This window comes from Prionailurus viverrinus, chromosome F2 (genome assembly GCF_022837055.1).
Source record: "Prionailurus viverrinus isolate Anna chromosome F2, UM_Priviv_1.0, whole genome shotgun sequence".
Taxonomy (NCBI): domain Eukaryota; kingdom Metazoa; phylum Chordata; class Mammalia; order Carnivora; family Felidae; genus Prionailurus; species Prionailurus viverrinus.
Window position 1 is genome coordinate 33,010,796 of NC_062578.1, and position 16,220 is coordinate 33,027,015.

Genomic DNA, 16,220 nt, shown 5'->3' on the forward strand with positions numbered 1-16,220 from the left:
CAAATGGCGAAAGGAAAAAAAAATCTCATCATTTATTTTCCTCAAGTGGATTAATTTTTCCTAATCAGTGCTATATTATTTTTTGCTTTTAGATATCAACATGGCAGGAGAACCCAAACCATACAGACCAAAACCTGGAAACAAGAGGCCCCTTTCTGCACTTTATAGGTAAGTAAGCAATTTTATGATATATAGTAGTGGAAACTTCTTGCAACTTTAAAAAGCAACATAACCTTATAAGGAATCAAATGTTTTAAAGAACAATCCTTCCTGGCATAAAGTACAACAAAATGCTCACAATCAACATATAGATATGTTACCCAGGATTGGCAGGGATCTGTACACCTAACCTTCCCATCTCCACTAAAACAACCCCTCTACAAGATATTCCTCAAATAAAATCTAATAAAAATCTTTCATGACTTTACCTGCCAACGTGCTGGAAAGGACAATACCTTGTGACTACTGCATGCCATGTACTGTAGGTATTTTTCATGGTGTTTGATTTAATTTAATTTTCATAACCATCCTGCATTGTAGATACTGCTGCTCTTATCTTACAGATCAAGACCCTGATACACATTTTCTTGGGGAATTTCCCTAAGTCCCACCACTTGTAAGAATGATGGCACCAACATTCAGACTCATGCTGTCTGATGCCATACCTTGAGTTCTTTCCGCCTGATCATTTAGCCTCTTTTGTCACAAAGTATATGCTCATTTCACCCCTATTTCTCTAAAACAACAAATGTAGTCCTTCCCTTCTCCAAAGAGACCTACCTAATACCTTTAACCTTTCCTAATATACTTGGATCTGAGTCAATTTAACATTCTGGTCTTTCCCCTCTCGTTGCCCCAGTTTATCAGTGTCCACATTTATAATCTCAATGCTCGATAGATAAAGTTAAACTGTATTTAGCCTCTCTATTGTTCTGTATAAACGTCTATCATGTTAAGTAAAATTCAGTTCATTTGGATAAGAGGACAAGAGTAAGCTCACAGAACTTTTAGTTCTTTAAAAATAGCCACTTTTGGGGGGTGCCTGGGTGGCTCAGTTGGTTGAACTTCTGACTTTGGCCTGGGTCACGATCTCAGGGTTCACAAGTTTGAGCCCTGCGTCAGGCTCTGTGCTGACAGCTCAGAGCCTGAGGCCTGTGTCTCCCTCTCTCTCTACCCGTCCCCAGCTCACTCTCTGTCTCTCTTTCTGTCAAAAATAAGTAAAAACAGGGGAATCTACGTGGCTCAGTCGGTTATGTGTCTGACTTCAACTCAGATCATAATCTCGCAGTCTATGGGTTTGAGCCCAGCGTCAGACTCAGTGCCGACAACTCAGAGCCTGGAACCTGCTTCAGATTCTATGTCTCCCTCTCTCTCTGCTCTCCCCCACTCACCCTCGGTGTTTGTGTCTCTCTCTCAAAAATAAATAAACATTAAAAAATTTTAAGTAAATACATACATAAATAAAAACATTAAAATAATTTTTTTAATAGTGACTTTTGAAAACAAAAATGTTCTGTTGCTAAGTCATATGTCCCACTTCATGAACTTTTGCCATTGGTTTTTGTACTGTTAAGTGCCAATTTTGCATCTCTCTGTTAAATCCCCTTTTGTTAGACTTGGCCAATTGTTGCAAGCTATTGAGATCTCCTGTCATCCAATTTATTTCGTTGTCTCCCAGATATGTGTCTTCATTCCATCAGTATCCACATCCAAAGAACTAATATAAGTGTTGAGCAAGGCCCCCTTTTTTAACCTGATATTATTTGGATAAAGGAGAACTGAGTTCTACTTGTCAAAATTGATTATATTCTAATATAGTACAGTAAGAAGAGTACTCAAAAGATAGCTTGGAGCTGGTTTTTTTCATCTTTGTTCTCTGAGAACTAGCGTATCTCCTTCTTTCAGCCACTCACAGCCTCATTTCCCAAGCTGTGAAATAAAAAAGATCAGAATTAAATGAGTGCCAAGGTCCTATCCATGCTAATGCCCCAGGGCTCTCTAATGCATGACCATTAGAAATCATAAAATAGATATTGAAAATATGTCTTAATTGCTCATATTATTTTAGCTATGTGAGTTTACTTCATTTTAATTTAAAAATTTATATAAAAATGGAAAAGTACAGGCCTTAACAAATTTGATAAATGATCATAAGACAATATTGGTATTAAAGGTCCAAAATGAAGTCACCAGCCAAAGTGAAGTGATACTTTCTCTACCTTGTTTAAGGTAGAGGATACCTTTACAAAAAACTGAAAAAATGCAAGTTCTTTTGTGATCAGATTCATTTTTAAATGTATGTATAGAACTGCCTCTAATGTAGAACATTTCAAAAGCCGTTATTTTTAATAATTAACAAAACAAACTGTCAGTGGCTTTTTAAATTTTTTCTCATCAAAGAGTTACCACTGTGCAGTGATGTTGATTTTCTAATTTTCCCTGTTCTTGGACTGTTTTGATTTTCTTATGAGAATAGAAGCTTGTGACAAGAAACAGGTGTCTTTTTAACTATTATTTCTCTATTACTAAATTACGTTGAATTGTGAATTCAAAAGAATCAAAAGCAGAAGTTCATTTAATCTGATATATTGTATACAAATTACATCGGTGGAGAAATGCTTATTTATCCTGTTTTCATCTGTTTACTCAAATGAAGGCTGGGTTGTACTGAAATTACAAAGAGGTAACAAAGGGAACAAAAGAGAGTGGAATGCACGTCTAAGAACACCCTTTTATACACACTTTCTCATTCTTACATAAGCTTAATAATAGTAATAACTCCTTTTTATGTAGACACACTGTATTTTCAGAGTCACTATTTATCTGTTCACCACAAAAGTCCACAAGGTTTGTATTATGAGCCTTGTATTATAAATGAAAAAACTAAGTTTCCAAAACAATAAAGGACTCGCCCGAACTAAGATGACAAGATTAGGAACTGAACACTGGTTTTCAGCCTTCAATTCTAGTGATCTTGCCGCTAGATCACTGCTCCGCATATTTACTCACCTGCCCCTATCTAAGCATAGAGATTATAAAAAGCAGAGATTCCTACCCAGCAAAACTAATAATCACTTACACTGTCCATGATTACCATGACAGCAGGTGGCAAAGGAAAGACTACACTACACAGTATAAAAACCAGAGAGTTACAACCGATCTCTGTGATCATGGGGCACAAATTTTGAGCTTCAGGTTCTTTATCTCACATAATAGTTGTAGAATTTTCTTGACAGGATAAAATGAATAGTTGAGGCAAAAGCACCTAATCTTAGTGCAGGGCATATGGTGGCAGCTTGAAAAGAGGTTGTTTCTGCTTTCCTGTTCTTTGTAACTTTGGGTCTCTTATCCATGAAATGAGAAAGCTGGAATAATTTCATTTCTTCGTTTATTTGTTCATTCATTCATACAAGACATATTTATTGTGCGTCTACTATAGTTTAGGCACTGTGGTCACTGCTTTTCAAGGCAAATGACACAGCAAATGCCAAGGCCACAAGGCAAGGAGAAATCAAAATTAAATAAAAATAAATTATTTTTCGGGTTCTTGGTAACCTCTGATTTACCGTCATGCCCTAAACTGTTATGTCTCCAGATCTCTTTACCCTGTTGGGGATGTATATGATTTGCTATCAGACTTTCTCCTTCACCTGCATCCATTTCATCTCTGTCATGAACCACAAAGTAGTATTTACATGGAATACACACTGAGGGATAACCTTGTTATTTCTTTTTTATATTTTTTACATTTATTTATTTATTGAGAGACATAGAGAGACAGAGCACAAGTTGGGGAGGGGCAGAGAGAGAAGGAGACACAGAATCCAAAGCAAGCTCCAGGCTCTGAGCTGTCAGCACAGAGCCCAATGTGGGACTCGAACTCAAGAACTGCGAGATCATGACCTGAGCTGAAGTCGGACGCTTAACCCACTGAACCACCCAGGAGCCCCTAACCTTGTTACTTCTTTTAACAGGATTTTCAGTTTAGCCAGACAGCCTTCACCAAGCATTTATCATGTGCTGAATTAACATAGTATATGTGGAAGCCACAAAAAATTTTAAAAACATACTATAGCCTTAAAATATTTACTGTGGTATTCACGAGTTAAATGTACACACAAATAAAGAATATAAATGAAGTATACATACAGTTCTATAAGAAAACAAATGAGAGAGTAACTGATCCTGCCTAAGGGGAGGGGAGGTGGAAGTCTGAGTGACGTTTGATCTGACTTCTGAGCAATCAGGCATTCACTCATAGGCAAAGAGAAAGAGAGCATGCTGGCAAAAGAAAATGTGACCAGGGAATAGACACATGATTAAGAAGAGGATCTCATGGTGAGAACTAGTATAGTCTACTTGGTGAAGGCAAAGAACGGATAACTGGAATGCTATGGGGCTCAGGCTGTCAGGATCTTAATACACCTGCTTATCAGATTAAGGAGATTCAGCTTTTATTCTACAGGCAACAAGGAGCCATTTGAATATGGTGAGCAATTGGCAATGGGATGGAAGGATGAGTGAGTCACAAATATGGCCAAGATTTCCAGCTTAGACAAGTGAGGGGATGATCACATGAGTCTGATAGAAGACATAAGAAAGACATGAGAAGCCCCAGCAGGCTCAGGTGTAAGGTTGGGGAAAGGAAGGAAAAGAAATTATTTCAGTCTTCTACAGGAATTCATAAAGATAGACAATTCATTAAAATAGCACTTGTAATAAAAATGTCTCCCATTAGAGGCTATTTGTAAATGAAACGTAATTAATCATGTGTGAACATTCCATAAATATTGGACCTAGTCCTAATGGTGAATAGCAAATCCATTCTCTAGGGAAAATATTGTGACTTTTAATAAATTGCTGCTTCGAATGTGCTATGTACATTACACAGTATCTATGGTGCTCTACAATAAAATTCTCCCCCAGGAAGTGAGTTTCCCAGCATGCCAAGTCCCAATTAATGCTAAATAATAGCTAAATGAGAATAATTGTATGATGGTTTTGTTTCTGCTTATAAAGGAGACAGACCTTTCCTCTCTGATGTGAGTAAAACTGACAACCAGAGAACAAAGATACTACTTATCATAGCTGACCAAGAACAGGTTTTCATTCACCTAGAGGCAGCCCTCCCAGTCACAGGGAGCACAAGGCAGTGAGAGACATAAAACACAGTGTCATCCTATTCATTGCATGGATATTACTAGGTATCATTCCCAAATATGGCTTTATGGTTATTATACAGATGCCTTTCTTAGCAACCTTCCCACCTCACAGAGACGGCCATGGGCATCCAGATTGCCACTGCAAGTAACTTTAAGGCTCCCTTACGATTGTCTTAGGATGACCTATAGTATTACCATTTTAAGATCACCACAATTAGTGGCGATAACATGAATGCAGGTTATATTATAGGACTTTCAATGACCAAAACACTTTCAGAGTCTGGGCCAAGTAAGGTGACTCTGCAGCAAAATCTCTCTGGTGATTTGTTTACCAATTGACCTACGTGAATTCTGTTACCATCCTCATGGCCACTCTGGCACAACATAGAGAAGAGGGACCTTAAGGTGACCCAAAATGTTCCCTAGGACCTTGAAATGAAATCAAATGAAATGAAAGCAATAGAGGCTAATTTCACCCAATGCAAAATAGCAAAAAATCAATATGGAGGAAAAGCATCCTGGATATCTCCACTTCACTGACTTGCTCTGTTTGCTGAGGAATGTTTACCAGTTAGCTATTGGTTATTTTATTTATTTTCTGTCTCCTTTTATAATATCAAGGATAATACACATACATTTTCAGAAGCTTAATACTTTCAGTATCAGCGTCTCCCTTTGCACTGGTAAAGGCTTCCATTTCACCTACCTACTCCGGTGGGCCCAGGCGGAAAGCCATCTAGGAATGGACTCTGTGGTTTTTAAATGGAATGTGAGGAGGACACGGAACTGTTCCTCTCACCCCCTGTGCTGATGCCTTTGCCCTTTTAAAATGGACACAAGCCCCAGCACTGACATGCCTACAAGCTTCAACTTGAAATTAAGTTGTCTCTGGGTCTATGTAGCAATCGCAGTCTCTTTTAGCTCCTGATTCAGTCTTGGGCAATCAAATTACTGGCAAGGAAAAGTGTGGTCGCAAATATGCACAAGAGAAAAAAAAAGGTCCACTTCTAAAACTCAAAGCTGAAGGGCGCCTGGGTGGCGCAGTCGGTTAAGCGTCCGACTTCAGCCAGGTCACCATCTCGCGGTCCGTGAGTTCGAGCCCCGCGTCAGGCTCTGGGCTGATGGCTCAGAGCCTGGAGCCTGTTTCCGATTCTGTGTCTCCCTCTCTCTCTGCCCCTCCCCAGTTCATGCTCTGTCTCTCTCTGTCCCAAAAATAAATAAACGTTGAAAAAAAAATTTGGAAAAAAAAAATAAAACTCAAAGCTGAGTATATATATATATATATATATATGGGTAATTGAAGGTGAGTTCTCTTCAATTCACACTTCTCAAGCGAACATGAAACGCTGTTGAACCAGAAAAGGTCCCCAGTACTCACTTTGTGGATGGCTTAAAACTGTGCAGATGTTTTACGTATGTTTGGTGGAAATGGTGTCAGACAGGACTGCCTCCTAAACTGGCTCAGCAATTTCAGTGACGTGAACTCCGTCTCTTCTTCATTTGCTTCTTTATCTGCTTGAAGGAGGAATAAAAGTTTCCTGAAAGATGACATATTTAAGGACTGGGACTGTTATAGATGCTCTACAAATTTTAGTGATTCTCATTATGATTATTCAAAGAGAAAGGTCTATGATCAATTATTTTAAGAAGTTATTTTAAAGGAGCCTTGAGGGGCGCCTGGGTGGCGCGGTCGGTTAAGCGTCCGACTTCAGCCAGGTCACGATCTCGCGGTCCGTGAGTTCGAGCCCCGCGTCGGGCTCTGGGCTGATGGCTCAGAGCCTGGAGCCTGTTTCCAATTCTGTGTCTCCCTCTCGCTCTGCCCCTCCCCCGTTCATGCTCTGTCTCTCTCTGTCCCAAAAATAAAAATAAACGTTGAAAAAAAAAATTTAAAAAAAAAAAATAAAAAAAATAAAGGAGCCTTGAGCTATGATGATGTTGCTAAAATCCATACAGCCAGCTAAATAGGTTAACATTTTCTATAACCGCCTAAAAAGATACTTTTGGGGGGAGAAAAAGATTATGCTAATTTATAGTATGTCCCTCATATTTCAATATTAAACAAATGTAAGTTATAAACCTTTTACTTTAAAACATTTATAGAAATACGGGCATAATGCCCATTAAAATAGTTCTGCTACAGGCTGTTTTCTGCTAGGTGAAGGAATGGCCTGTTTGCAGTCTTTTGTTAGTTTTTAATGCATAAATATCCATGAATAAATACCTTCTTGCACATGGGAAGAACACAGTAACTGTAAAAGGAGACTAGATGGTATAATTCCTTAGAGAATCCATAACTACGGCTTTTTGAAAGACTATGATTCTATTTGTTTGATTTCAGATAACTTATGATAAAATCAAAGGAAGCAAAATCATGCAACCAATTTTAAAAAGAGGTTAATAATAAGAATCAAGAATTAGGTGGGAATTGGGGTGGGGTGTGGCAGATAGGATCAAGCAAATTATACTTAGAAAACTTATGCAATAATAAGGTATTACAAGTGAGCATCGAACTTAGTGATGGGATTCCTGGCAGTCAAAGAGAAAAGGGATGCATGATAATTTATGTAACCATCTATTAAAAGCAAGTACTCCAATTTGTGATAAGAAACTTTTTCCATAACTCTCCCTTCTCAGAAAAACTTATCACATATGAAAGTATACTAAACAGCGTGGTAGATACTACCCTCAGAACTAGTTATACAATAAACACACACATACACACTCATGCACATGAAATATTTTTCAATTAATGGTACTTTCCTCATGAAGTCTGTCAATAACAACACAGACTTTTTTTCTGCTTCTCCCAAGGCAGTTTACCATCCTTCGACAAATTGCATGAAAGTCAAAAACAGTGATGTTCCAACATGGCTAGATTTACAGAGCAGCCTGGAATCACATTACCCGTATTAGCTGCATGTGAGGAGGAGACAGAAAGCAAGAGAGGCTGACTACTTAGTTTACTTATGCAGCCCCAAGGACCAGAAGAAAAAGACAATGCTTGGTTGTTTACAACTTTTCACTCAGGTGCCTCTTGATCTGTTACTTAATACTCCTCTAGGATGGGGAGAAATGGAAAAGGAATGGGAAACCTAGCATGGGATAGAAGGGGCTGAAATTTCACCTCTTCCTCACAGCTAGCAGGTACAAATGAAGAAATGCAACTCTTTTCTTCTAGCCGCAATTTTACTGTACTTTAGAAGCTACAACCGGTCCTGAAATAGTTGCTTTCTTTCATTTGTGAAGACAGGATTTTCTGTTGAACCCAAGCCTCCTTACCAGGACGCAAGAGTTATGGCTTTTTATGCTATATGCTCTTTGTGTCTTACTATGTTTGTGCTCTTCTTGCTTTGCATAATGGGGTATTAAAGTTAGAGCACCAGCAGAAGCGCCACTGGTCCCCACGAAGCGTAGGAGGATGGTGGTCACCTCTCATTGTTGGGTCAATGCAGAAGTGCTCTCTGCCTGGGAGGAAGGTGCTCTCGATTTTATCTTCCAAAAGACAGTGTTTTTCTTGTTCACAAGATGGAATGTCTTCACTGTCAGTGCTGATTTCATATGTTTTCATCATTTTATTTTTTGATCATTATCTTTAGATCTAGTGACCTTTTATTTGAGGATGGCCCTTGGTAGAGAATTTGGGTCCCTGAGCTTCCAACCTAAGATAATTGAAATTGGTTGTTTTTCATTTCAAAGGGTTATTTATTTGCTTTGTTTGCCCACCAAGGGCTCATGTCTCATCTGCCCTCTCAATCTACATATTAAGTTCAAAATTCCAGGATATATTTCCTTTTCCTCAAGACTACATGGAAGAATCATAAAAGAAATCGAAATGTGTCTGAAGTCCTACTTTTAAACAAATCAAAAAGTAAAACATCTTTAGTGTGGGAATGGTACCCTCCTTTTACACTGTTGTTAATTAAAAAAAAAAATCTTTTCCCAACCCAGAAATCCTTTCCACATAGTTGTAAAGAAGGAAAACACTTTTCTCATTAAATGAACACCCAGACTGTGATGCACATCACAGATAATCTGCTAAGAGTTCACAAAAACAGAAAGAAATCTCACCCTTTAATATAGCAAAGCAGACATAACCCATTCTATGCATGTTCTCAAGATAGATAATAGCTAATCCTCGAGTAAGAGGACTTGAAAGCATCATTTGTCATGCGTAGTTCATCATAAAGTCATCTGTAATTGGGGTGACCATCTGTGTTAACTAATTGGCAGTTGGCTTTATCCAGACAAAAATTAAACTTCTCATATCTTTATGACAGGTAGTTTTGCAACCACGAACACCAGAGTTAGATTCCTACCCTCCCAGAAACTGGAAGATAGAGGTTCTATACTTTTTGATGCTTACCTTTCAAAGAGATGGCTCCCATGTCCTCAAAAAAAGATATGCCTAGGTCATACAGACCTATCTAGTTTTCAAAGGAATTTACATACATTTCAAAGAAGGAAGAACCCCTTTGCAATGACAAATTTTCTTTTTTTTCCACTCTTTTTTTTTAATATAATTTGTCAAGTTGGCTTACATACGACACCCAGTGCTCATCCCAGCAAGTGCCTTCCTCAATGCCCATCACCCACTTTCCCCTCTCCCCAAAGCAGTGACAAATTTTCTAAATTAAATGCCCAAAGAAAAAGAAGGGAAGGGAAATATTTTCCCTAATTTTAAAGAGGGAGTTTTAAATTTCTAGGGTTTTGTCCCATTTTTCTTTTTTTTTTAAGTTTATTATTTGTTTTGAGAGAGACAGAGGGGGAGAAGCAGAGAGAGAGAGAGAGAGAGAGAGAGGCAGACAGAGAATCCCAAGCAGGCTCTGCACAGTCAGCACAAAGCCTGATGCTGGGCTCTAACCCATGAACAGTGAGATCATGACCTGAGCCAAAAACAAGAGTCAATCAACTAAGCCAGTGAAGTGCCCCTGTCCCATTTTTCTTAAAGTACAATTGAGAGTGATATTTATGGACTTGCTTGTGTCAAGATTGATGGGAATTTCTTTATATTATGTCCATTCCTGAAAAGTTAGTGCTCTGTACCACCTCACTGACTGCTCCTCTGTGCAAGGGCTTCTACCATAGCATTCCCATCACACATGCAAGGATGCCTGTGACCATACAGACTGTTTATCTTGTAAATAAGAAAAAACATAGTGAGAAGTGTCACGATGTAGAAGAAAGTCTGAGTACATACAAAATGGGGAGACGAGAAAAGATGAAATGAATATTCACAATCTAGATGGATAGGACTGAAGTAATGAGAAGCCAAACAGCTTGTTGGCTTCTGTCATCTTTTCTCACTTTTATAAGGTAAATGATTTTAAAATCACGTATAAGTATTTTATAAACGTAATTTTTTTTATCTTTATAAAAATGTATTTTCTCCTGGTCAATTAAAGTTTGAGAATACTTATCACAAATTATAAACTAATAGAAAATGTTGTTATAAAAAGATTTTTTTATTTTTATTTGAGAGAGAAAGAGCATGTGTGAGTGGAGGAAAGGGGCAGAGAGAGAGAGAGAGAGAGAGAGAGAGAGAATCCTAACCAAGCTCTACACTCAGCATGAAGCCCAACACGGGGCTCAATCCCATGATCTTAGGATTGACCTGAGCCAAAATCAAGAGTTAGATACTTAACCGACTGAGCCACCCAAGCGGCCCTAGAAAGATATTTTAAAGTTTTAATTATGAACAAGTTTTGCACTGTAAAAAAAAATGAAGTTTATAAGTTTATTAACTTTGTTTGGCTTTAAATATATTAATTAGAAAACAGTCCACAAATTTTCTTATAAAAATTACATAAACTAAATGCAAGAATAATTCTCCCAAGTTGAGTTATAAGTGCTAAAAAGCAAATCCTGAAATGTCCCTTTTTTTTTGATGCCTCGAAAGATGAGGGCAAAAACGACAGCATAGTTTCACTAGATCATGAGTTAGCCACGTGTGATGAACGCTTCTCGGAAAAATGTGTTCTTTTGGAAACTAACTCTATTAAACTTTCAAAATTTCTTTCTCCTGGAATTATAGCACAATTAAGAATTCAACTTTATTGGTATTGTTAAATATCGGAATACTTAGGGTACAAGGGGATTTTCTTCCAAACCCAGACAGTGATACACTCTTCATTTATGTTTAGTGTATGGTGGAATAAAAGGACAAGGGGGTTGCTCTGAGTTAAACATATTACATTGCAAATGAAACTGCAGTGTTTCATGGTTTACACTTTAATATTTGTGTGAAGTATCTTCTGCTTCTATGTCAGAATCACTCAGTTCTGAAAAGATATCCATGGTCATTAGAAGGAGCACTGTGTTGGAATTTAGGAAACCTGCAACCACATCATGTATCTGCTACTACTTGCCCATGCCAGCCAGGTGATTATAAGCAATACAACCTCTTTTAAGTCTAACTTTTTTATAACATGAAGGAATCAAGTTAAACCGTTTCTTCGTTGATTCCCATTTCTAGCACTCTGGTATTCTGCTGTTTATTTTTGAATCCAGAAACAAAAGGCTTTATTATCAAGTTTATTCATGTTTTTCCTTCAAACCCCATCCAGTATCTTAAAGTATTCATATCTTTTGACTAGGCAATTCCATTTCCAGAAGTATATCTAAGAAAATAATTCTAAATATTTAAATAACTAAAAATATGTGAAATTATTCTTAAGATGTTCTTTGCAGTTTTATTTAAAATATTGAGTAATCTGATCCAGCCAAAATGTTGTACAATAATGGGTATGGCACATCCATTAGATGGAATGTTCATGAATCGTTCATATTGACATGGGAAAAATTTAAGATTTGAGTAGAAAAACCAGCAAAGCAAAATTATATAAACAGCATAGAATTATGTAAGCATCATATATAAGCAGAAAACCAAAACTATTTAATAAATGAAACAAACATGCAGAGAAAAAAATGAAGATCAAATATTAGCTGTACTTGGAACAGGAAGGATATGAGTGATATTTTTCTTGTAACTTTAGTACCTAATGCAAATTTTCTTTAATGAGAATTTTATAACCAAAAGAAAAAGAGAGAGAGAGAGAGATTTAAAAGCCAGATTTTCCAAGTGTATATGATAGTCATCACACAAAAACACACAATAGGCAACAATGAGGATTTTTTGTGTTTACTGTTGTACAAAAACCAATTCAATAGGTCTAGCCCTTCATCCTTGGAACTACACTTCTTTAGTTACCGTGGTTATTAGAAAAGTTAGTATTCTAAAAAAGGCAACTTCATTAGCATTCTGCGCAGGCCAACAGCCTAGTGGGGTGAAGCAGTTAACTGCCAGGGCTGACTGCTGGAAGTGGCCTGTCAGTGCCACGATGGGATTAGGAGCTCAGCGTACCGCGGGGGGAGTGTAAGGAGCAGGGTGCAAGGAGAGCTGCTGAAGTCATCTAATCTTCAAAAATGAAAAGTCAAAATTTATGAGCCCTTAAGTAATGCAATAAAATAAGTAATCAGGAATGCGTAGTGATGGCATTCCTTCTGACTACAGATTAGTGAGCCAGTAGTAAGACAATGGCGCTTGCCAGACAATAACTGTCCCTGTGTATTTAAAGCTATAATTCAGTCGCTTTGCTGCTGTCAATGCTTTGAAAGGGCATCGTGTATGTGAGCTACAAATAGTAACAGAATAGTTTGGAATAAAGCCCAGGTTTTGTCCTTTAGTATACAGAGCATGGGACATGACAGTAAAAGAGGGGACAGGTTCTGTGTTCCAAACTCTTAACAGAGAGAATCAATGAGTACAGGAGAACCAATGGTAATGAGTCTGAGTATGGTAAATGTATCAGAGTGTATGTATCGAGAAGGGGAAAAAGAGGTAGAGGATGACCCACAGATAACAGATAATCAGGTCTAAAATAGCATTTGGAGTCAGACTGCTTAGCAACTCTTAACAAAACTATTCACAGCATCAGGGTAGAGACATTAACATGATATTATGAGAATTCTAGAAGAATTGAAGTCAAATTGTAACCGCTGATTTCTTGATTTGCTGGAGATTGTCTTTTTCTCCTTTTATTTTTTTTACTCTTTACTACCTAAACTCAAGATAATGAATCTCATGTTTAAAGTGTTTAGAAAGAAAAATTGCATGACCAGTATTTGAAAAGATGGGTTAAATTAGGTCAAAAAAAGTTGAAACACATGGCATGAAAAAACTTAAAGAGATTATGAAAGAAGTAAGTAATATTAGGCATCCACTTAACTGAAAAATTAAATATATTATTTTTAAAAATGTAATGCTGAATAAACAAAAAGCAAGAAAGAACAGCTTTATGCAGGCAGGCAGTAGTTAGACAATTAGTAATTAGACAGTACTTAGATATTGTCTACCAACACAAATTGGTAAAGAGGAATGAAGGACTTCACGTGGGGTCAGCCCTGAGAGTCTTTTGAGAAATGATAGAGACTTGGAGAAGAATTTCTGATATCAGCAATTTGAATGAACCACACCATCTCCAGCCTGGAAGGATAACTTATCTCTAAGCCTCTATTAACAGACCTGACTGAGGGGCGCCTGGGTGGCTCAGTGGTCAGTGGGTCCGACTTCAGCTCAGGTCATGATCTCATGGTTCGTGAGTTAGAGCCCTGTGTTGGGCTCTGTGTTGAGAGCTCAGAGCCTGGAGCCTGCTTCAGATTCTGTGTCTCCCTCTCTCTCTGCCCCTCCCCCACTCGTGCTCTGTCTTTCTCTAGTTCTCTCAAAAACAAATAAACATTAAAAAAATTTTTTTAAAGAAAACGGACCCGATTCATGGATTTACCGAATTCAGCCTATATTGGAGATTCTCAGTGGATTTAGTGGAGGAGAAGGAAACATAGAATCACTAATCCAGTTGTTTATCAATTATTAAGCACCAACTGAACAATGTCCAGGGCACTGAGTATACATTAGTTAACAAAATGGACCAAACTCCTTGACCTTACCTTCAAGTGTGAGGTAAATGATAATATACAAAAATCAATAATTAAGTTAAGCTCTAGGTTAGAAAGCAGGAGGTGTTATGGAAAAAGTAAAACAAGGCAAGAGGGATAGGAGTGGGAAGGTGAGAAGTGATCTGACTTTGAACAGGGTGGTGAGTGAAGACCAGCTGAGAAGGTGATATTTCAGCAAAGACTTGAAGAAGGTGAGGAGCAGGTAAGGTTTCCCCTGAGGGGAAAGCATTCTGGTGAGAGGGATGATCAGCACTAAGTCCTTAAAGCAAAAGCACACCCAACTATTAATAAAAAGCAAAAGAGCCAATGTTTCTGGAGTAGAATGAGCAAAGCTGAGGGCCGGGAGGAGGTGAGAGGAGAAGGCAGAGATGAAGTGAGGGTGCCAAATCCTGTAAAGCCTCGCGGACCACTCAAGTACTTTGGCTTTCACTCTGAGTGAAATGGAGAGTCTTTGGAAGATTTTAAACAAAGGATTACCATGGCAGCCTTAAATTTCTGAAAAGTCACTTTAGCTCTTTGTTGACAAAGGTTATGAAAGAACAAGGGAGGAACGTGAGAAAACACGCAAAAGATTATAATGATTTAAAGTGGTAACCGCTGAGATGAAAACAGCAGTTATATCGTGGATATATTTTGAAAGTGGAGCCAGCAAACTTACAGATTGGATGTGGACTGTGGAGAGAAGGAATGAAGGCAAGGATATTATTATCTACTGCTGGGGAAAATTTACTGGCTTAAAAAACTTATTGTTTGTCATATTTGGCAATCTGGCATGGGTTCGGTCAAGCGGTTCTGCTCTATGTGATGTCCAAATGGCTTCTGTGCTTACACATCTGGTGCTTCAGCTGGGGCTGGCTAGAACAGCCGTGGTGACTGAGCATCTTTCTCCACATGGTCTCTCCATGTGGTGAGCTTAGGCTTTATTATGGCACCGTGGTCTCAAGGTAATCGGTTTTACATAATGACTGAGTTCAAGAAGGAGGAAGAAGCTGCCTGTCCTCTTAAAACCTAGGTTGGAAATTCCGCAGTGTTACATCTGCCATGTTGTATTTAGAAGAGCAAGGTATAAGGCCAGTTCACATATAAGATGAGGGGACATAGACTCCAGATCTTAATGGGTGGAAGGAAAAATTGATAATGAGCAGACTATCTACCATGGAAACCCCCATGGTTTTTGGACTGAGCATCTGAACATATGAAATTACAATTAAGTGAGATGAGCAATACTCAAGGCAGAGATCGAAGTCGGCCAAGGTAGGCAGTAGAGATTAGGAGTTTAGTTTTTTGTTAAAGTGGTGATACCTATCAGATATCTAAGTGAAAATGTCAAGTGAGCAGTTGAATACATAATCTGGAGTTCAAACAGAGGTCTGAGCTGGATGTGCACATTTGTGATTCATCACTGTGTAGATGGCATTCAGAACCATGAGACTGGATGAGAACAAACACCAAAGGGGTAATTAATGATAGAAAAGAGTGTAATTCCAGGGACTGAGCTCAAGAACACACTGATATTTGAAGTCAGGATCTAGCAAAGGTGACTCAAAAGAAACAACTGGTGAGGTTGACTAAGTGGTATGAAACTCGGCGACGAAGTCCTCAGGGAGAAGAAATCAGTTGGGTGAACTGTTCTTCGGTGTTCATGGTAACTAACGATTTACCACTAGACTCAGCACTGTGGAGACTGCTGGAAGCCAAAAAGGTCTAGGGTCTCGGCTCAGTCCTGCATAGTTGACTCAGGGAGCAGCCCAGAAACAGATGGGACCTGGAATTATAAACCCAAGCTTTTGTACAAGAGCTCTAGCTGCAGGGTTAGAGGGACACTAACATGATGCCAAGATGCACCCCTGCCAGTCAGGTGGAGCTTTCTACACAATCCAGGAAGAGGTAATATTAAGTACTCTAGGCACATGATTGGCATCACCCAATTTTGTCAGCATGTGGCATTCGAGGTCATTAAATTCTGAAATTTGGTGCCAGGAGTTCATGTTTTCAAAGATCCGAGGGGAAAAATCCTCTGGGTCTGAGAGAGGTTGAGGGTACCGAGAAGGGAGATTAATCTGCAAGACAAGTTCGTCACTGGGAAGAGGGCAGCAACACAGTTAA

At 38.5% G+C, this 16,220-nt stretch overlaps 1 protein-coding gene across 19 annotated transcripts in view; it reads left to right on the top strand.

The window, feature by feature from the left end:
- Positions 1 to 16,220, top strand: part of RALYL (RALY RNA binding protein like) — a 711,896-nt gene that overhangs the window by 557,371 nt on the left and 138,305 nt on the right. For all 19 annotated transcript variants that reach the window (XR_007148511.1, XM_047842032.1, XM_047842035.1 and 16 more), the window contains one exon: positions 93 to 168. Coding sequence is in view for 18 of the 19 variants with exons in the window: in XM_047842032.1 (XP_047697988.1) it covers positions 93 to 168 (76 nt within the window). In the remaining variant the exon portion in view is untranslated. The remainder of the gene's footprint in view (positions 1 to 92; positions 169 to 16,220) is intronic.